This window comes from Cebidichthys violaceus, unplaced genomic scaffold, assembly GCF_023349555.1.
Source record: "Cebidichthys violaceus isolate CVI_PGR_0920_01 unplaced genomic scaffold, fCebVio1.0.p SCAF_16, whole genome shotgun sequence".
NCBI lineage: Eukaryota > Metazoa > Chordata > Actinopteri > Perciformes > Stichaeidae > Cebidichthys > Cebidichthys violaceus.
Window position 1 is genome coordinate 537,351 of NW_027176329.1, and position 6,044 is coordinate 543,394.

The window sequence follows — 6,044 nt, forward strand, 5'->3', positions numbered from 1 at the left end:
TCGAGCGGGAAACACAATGAGAGACAACAGGTACGTCCCCAAAGGGAACTGAGCATGAGACAAACAACTCGTACAGGGGACCGGGTTGTGACGGTACCGGGTTGTGACGGTACCCCAGGCCGGCAGGGTGATGTCTGTGGAAGTCACGGATGAGGTTTGGGGTCCACAGTGTTCCTGGTCGACACCCAAGTCCTCTCTTCAGGACCATAACCCTCCCAGACAACCAGGTCCTGCCGTCCGCAGCGTCGAACCACCAGAAGGCGCTTGACCAAATACACTGGACCCCCATTGATGAACCGGGGGGGGGTTGACTTGAGCCACATGGAACGCCTCACATCCACAGGGTTAACTAGAGATAGGAAAGGGCCCCACAGTTTAAGAGTTGGCTCAAGGGAGCAGTGTGTAAATGGAATATAATATTCATAATTGTTTTGGTTGGTGCATAATGACCTCAGTGAGGGGACTGCTGCCTCTCAGTGCACCATTTAGATGGTTCTGTGTGTTTGCTTTATGTTAATAAATCACATGGTTTTATTGTTTCTGAAGGTGTCTTCTGTTCCCTGTTAACGGGGTTTTTATTCGGAGCAGGGATTTTTCCTTTTTTTCCGATGTGAAGGTCCAAGGACAGGCTGCAGAATGCTGCACTGATCTTACAGCTCTGTGTCGGGCTGCTGTAGAATACATGTGTTGAATTCAATGTTTCCCTTCTCTTATATCCATTTTGTTTTCAATTTCAGCTTTTAGTTTGAGCAGTTTCATTTTAAAATGATCTGTTTTTCATTGTTTCAAATGATCATTTAACTATAGCTCGATTATTCCTAGTAGTGTAATACGATAATATACATGTTTTATACACGTCTTGTTCTCTTTTCGTTTTCTCTTTAATAATATAACGGTACCCTCCTGTACAGTAGTGGGCGGTAAGAACCTTCAAGCTGTTTGCGATCCGCCATTTAAACCAAGCGAGGAAGAAGAAGCGGCAGAAGTAGTAGTAGAAGAAGAAGACGGGAACGGAAGTGCAATGAAAAACATGGCGGCGTCCTGTGTCGATACATTTAGGGCAAATCGTTTACAGTCACAGAAGCCTTCCCGATGCCTCCACTGACCCGGACCCGGTGTTGTGAGCTGAAGCCACAGTCGTGTCACGATGTGGACCACCGGCAGGACCGCGGGAGCTTCTCTCCGAGTCCTCCAGCACCTGCGGCGCCGCTGTCCGCAGGCGGCGCTCCGCCGGCTCGGGTCGTCATCCAGACCCCCGTGGAGGCTCCTGTTCTTCGGCTCCGATCAGTTCGCCGTGGAATCTCTCAAACTCCTCACATCCAGCAGGTGCGTGCTCTCCACGAGACGTTTACGACACACCTGCAGTGGTACCGATGCGATACAACAGTCACGTTCAACCATAGAATAAAGGGGGTTAGAAGGCTCCGGTCTAGTTCAGTCCGGTCCCAGAAGGCTGAACATACAGTGATGTGTTGGGCATCTTATTGGGCTTCATCGTCCTGGAAGAAGGGAGGTGAGACATGATGACTGACCTCGTGTTCCGTCTGTAGGAGCTCTGCTGACGGGCTGGTGGAGTCCCTTGAAGTCGTCACTCTGTCCGGGGACGTCCCGGTGAAGAGGTTTGCTCAACAGAACCAGCTGGCGGTCCACAGCTGGCCCCCCCACGATGTGGATGGACGCTTTGACGTTGGGGTGGTGGTCTCTTTTGGCTGTTTACTCCACGAGAGTCTGATCAACAAGTTCCCATAGTGAGCATTCCTTCAGTCCTGTTGTCCCCTAAATGTGATGGACCGTCCTCAGGACCACTAGACCTGAATCTCTGCATGGTGTGATGGAATGAATCCGACCAGAGCTTAACAATATGCATGATCTAGTCTACACAGAAAGCATGGAATCATGAGCTGTATACAAACTCTCTGTGTGTGTGTGTGTGTGTGTGTGTGTGTGTGTGTGTGTGTGTGTGTGTGTGTGTGTGTACTCTTTCATTGCAGTGGGATTTTGAACGTTCACCCCAGCCTGCTGCCTAGGTGGAGAGGTCCAGCACCCATCTTCCACACCATCATGCATGGTGACAGCGTGACGGGGGTCACCATCATCCAGATCCGCCCTCACAGGTCTCTGTTCTTCCTGTTTGTTGTCCTCACTACAAACAACCAATCAGACGAGGAGTAGTCCTCTGCACGGTATTCTGACTCGTTCCTTATGAACAGATAGGATTACCGTGTGATTTCACGGCGTGCTGGAATCACACACTGGGAAGACATTGCGCCACATTGGCAGATCTTTTTTCGTGACAGTATTGTGTAGTCTCTGTGTTAAAGGCGCTAATGTCTTCCCACCCCAGGTTTGATGTGGGCCCCGTTCTGAACCAGGAGCTCCATCAGGTCCCTGAGAACTGTACCGCTGATGAGCTGGGAGCTGCCCTCGCCACTAAGGGAGCACATCTGGTGAGTTGTTGGAATGCGCCCGGTTAACTACTCCTCTGCCGTGACAGGATGCTGACGTGGTTCACTTTTGTTTGTTTCATGTGTTCTTGTTTGCAGCTCATCGATACGTTCATGACACTGTCTGAGAGACTGGCTCATAAAAGGGAGCAGAGACAGACGGGTGCGACATTTGGTAAGTGAGTGTGACCTACACAGACACGTCATCATTAAACAAGAGTTGTTCTTCCATCTCACGACTTCATTTCATTCAATAGCCCCCAAAATCTCTACACCCATGAGCTGGGTGGTGTGGGAGGAGCAGACGTGTGAGCAGATCGATCGTCTGTACCGGGCCATCGGATCCCGGGTAATGAGGACTGTTCAGTTCAGCCACGGGAGACCCTGCTGGATATCACTGTGATGATCCTTCTCTCTGCCTACAGATACCCCTGAGGACCACGTGGATGAGCAGGACGATCAAACTGCTGGACTTTGTAGGAAAATGTCACATTTCATTATTAGGTAAGTTTGATTTATTGCACCGTGAATGTCTTTACGGTAAACATCCACTGAATATAGCCGATTTCAGTCCAACGCCTCAGACCACGTTGGATGAGCAGCATAATGTTCCATAACCACATATTCAACTCCATCCTGTCTTATTTGCACAGCCCAATATTACTAATGTGCCCCTGAAGGCTTTACAATCTGAACACACAACTCCTCAATCTTTGATAATGAGCTAAGGCGCTGAGCTGTCCCACATCACTCGTGTTTCCAGATCCCAAGAGGAACCCGGTGCCCGGTTCACTGAGCTATCAGAAGGAGTCCAACACTCTGGCTGTCTGCTGTAAGGTCTGTTCCCCTCCACACAATCCGCCCCACAACGCCGCGTGATGCGTGACGTTACAGTACAGACGTGGTGACCTGCGCTGACGTCTACTCAGATAATGACAGTAAAGGCTTTTACTGAAGCAGGAGTGTCTCACGTTTTCCTGCCAGCGCCACATGAAGGAAAACGTCTCACTAGAAGTGTGCAGCACTGTCCTCCCTTATTTGTTCCACAGCCAAGCCTTCATTTTGCCGTGTACACATCTTTCTTGAGCGACTGTTTACAGATTAGATTAATACAGATTAGATTAGTAACTGGAGAAGTGACACTGAGGTTGGAGTTGAGCGACTTCGTGCCCGAGCAGATCGTTTCACAAGCGGCCGGTCTACGAGACAGCAGCCGGGTCCTCGTCGGACGATAGCGCTGGCTTCTGAGACCGTCTCCTGTGGCGATGTGCACAAGGTCACAAGGTCACGTAGCATCACAGAGACTGAGCTTCAAAGGCGCTACAAACACGAGCATTACTGAGCGTGTCCTCGGTTCAGCAGCACACTGACTGTTGTCACGTAATCGTACTCGTTTGTTATACTCGAGTATAAGAATACATTTAAACGAAGAAGAGAACGTGTTCCTAACAGACTAGTGATGTGAAATGACTCTTAGTGATGGAAGTGATTCTGAATGTATCAAAGGAGCATCAGGGTCTGCAGGGATCCAGTGAGAACCCTCGAGTTGATCTGTGCTCCGTGTTTCAGGACGGCTGGGTGGGATTCAAGGCAGTGCTCCTGAAAAAGAGGCTGACTGCGGCTGACTTCTACAACGGCTACCTGCACCAGGCCCTGCAGAAGACAGCCCCGCATCAGACCGCCGAAGGACTGTTCGTCAGCCGGAGACCGGGACCTGGAGCGCGTGAGACCAGAGAGACCAGAGAGACCAGAGAGACGTCGTGATGCAGCGGAGGAACGGACGAGACACCGTGTCACTGATTGTAGTTCACGTCTGTTTTAAGACTTGTACAGTTCACACATGTGACAGATGAAGGGACGACCATGAACTCATCATTTCTATTTAAACATGGGCAGTTATTCACTCTGACATCATGGATTACCAAAAACACATTTGGGATGCAAATGAGTGACAGTCAGGAAGTCAATGTGTTTATAGATGATAAATGATCAGCTGTTCATTTCTCCTTTAATAATGACAGACGCAAGTTTTATCCTGTGACATCGAAAATGTTTATCTTCAGTTGGTGTAATACTGCCATCAGTTGAGTTGTTAGTATGTATCACAATGTTCTAAATATCGTTTTAAACACGGACTATAGGTAAAGGTGGCGTATGTTGAGTCACTTGCTCTGAATGAACTGCAGAGACTGATCTGTTAACAACACAGACCTCTGTGTCCAATGCAGACCTATCAGATACAAAGACAAATAAATGAGGCTTTATGATTCATTGTTTGAATGCTTTACCCAGCATGCATCAGTACCTTCATGGTGCTTGGCTCCCGTTTGTATCTTGCTGTAGATGGATACTTTATTCATCACGCAAGGGGACACTTGTTCATCACAGCAGCAACAAATATACATAAGCAATTAAAGTAACAGTAACAAATGAAAGCAGACTGTGGTGAAGTACAGTGCTGACTCTAACAGACTGGTAGAACATCTCCAACATCTTGCTGCTCACGCTGAAGGATCCGAGTTTCCTCAAGAAAAAGAGTCGACTCGTCCCCTTCTTGTCCACAGCGTTGATGTTGGTCTTCAGTTCAGTCTGTTGTCAATGGAGACACCCAGGACCTTGTCCTCCTCCACCATGTCCACGTCCTCTCCCAGAACAGGACCATGTCCTCCTCCACCATGTCCACGTCCTCTCCCAGAACAGAACCATGTCCTCCTCCACCATGTCCACGTCCTCTCCCAGAACAGAACCATGTCCTCCTCCACCATGTCCACGTCCTCTCCCAGAACAGGACCATGTCCTCCTCCACCATGTCCACGTCCTCTCCCAGAACAGGACCATGTCCTCCTCCACCATGTCCACGTCCTCTCCCAGAACAGAACCATGTCCTCCTCCACCATGTCCACGTCCTCTCCCAGAACAGAACCATGTCCTCCTCCACCATGTCCACGTCCTCTCCCAGAACAGAACCATGTCCTCCTCCACCATGTCCACATCCTCTCCCAGAACAGAACCATGTCCTCCTCCACCATGTCCACGTCCTCTCCCAGAACAGGACCATGTCCTCCTCCACCATGTCCACGTCCTCTCCCAGAACTCTCAACGTACATTGAAGTTGTGTTGTTGCTCTGAAGGCGTTCAATTTCATATTCAGCTGGTGCGTCTTTAACGTGACTTATTGCACTACTGATTGATTATTGCTGACGTTGTCATTTTGAGTCTCACTGCTCATTTATAGTTTTCTATTTTTATTCTATTCTTATTGACTACTGTATACACTTTAATGTATTTGGAACTCTCTGTGTACATGTACTTGTTTCTGTTTTACTGAAACACCCTCTGGAGAACAACAAAGGCTGATCTTATCTTCTGACAAATGAAACATAGACCACATCAAGAGCTATGAGGAGACGAGAGGGGACGTGAGGGGACGAGAGGAGAGAGGAGAGGAGACATGAGAAGAGACATGAGGAGAGAGGAGAGGAGACATGAGGAGACATGTGGATCCTCACTGTGGACTGTACCACGTCACACTTTAACCCAGGAAACTGTCACGTGCACTTTCACCAGCACGCTAAACACTAAAGATCGCTGTGGAGGTAA

At 48.9% G+C, this 6,044-nt stretch overlaps 1 protein-coding gene across 1 annotated transcript; it reads left to right on the forward strand.

Moving 5' to 3' along the window:
- The first annotated feature begins 1,011 nt into the window (after positions 1–1,011).
- On the forward strand, positions 1,012–4,715 carry mtfmt (mitochondrial methionyl-tRNA formyltransferase). Its single transcript, XM_068710684.1, has 9 exons — positions 1,012–1,326; positions 1,551–1,748; positions 1,992–2,114; positions 2,345–2,447; positions 2,544–2,619; positions 2,702–2,793; positions 2,870–2,948; positions 3,208–3,281; positions 4,014–4,715. The coding sequence occupies exons 1-9, from the start codon at positions 1,148–1,150 to the stop codon at positions 4,206–4,208; spliced, it is 1,119 nt and encodes a 372-aa protein (XP_068566785.1). The 5' UTR covers positions 1,012–1,147; the 3' UTR covers positions 4,209–4,715.
- The last annotated feature ends 1,329 nt before the right edge of the window (positions 4,716–6,044 follow it).

Coding starts and splice junctions, on each gene's coding strand:
- mtfmt (XM_068710684.1), top strand. CDS start 1,148: ATGTGGACCACCGGCAGGACCGCGGGAGCTTCTCTCCGAGTCCTCCAG. Junction 2,949..3,207: donor ATGTCACATTTCATTATTAG/GTAAGTTTGATT, acceptor TCGTGTTTCCAG/ATCCCAAGAGGAACCCGGTG. Junction 3,282..4,013: donor CTCTGGCTGTCTGCTGTAAG/GTCTGTTCCCCT, acceptor TCCGTGTTTCAG/GACGGCTGGGTGGGATTCAA.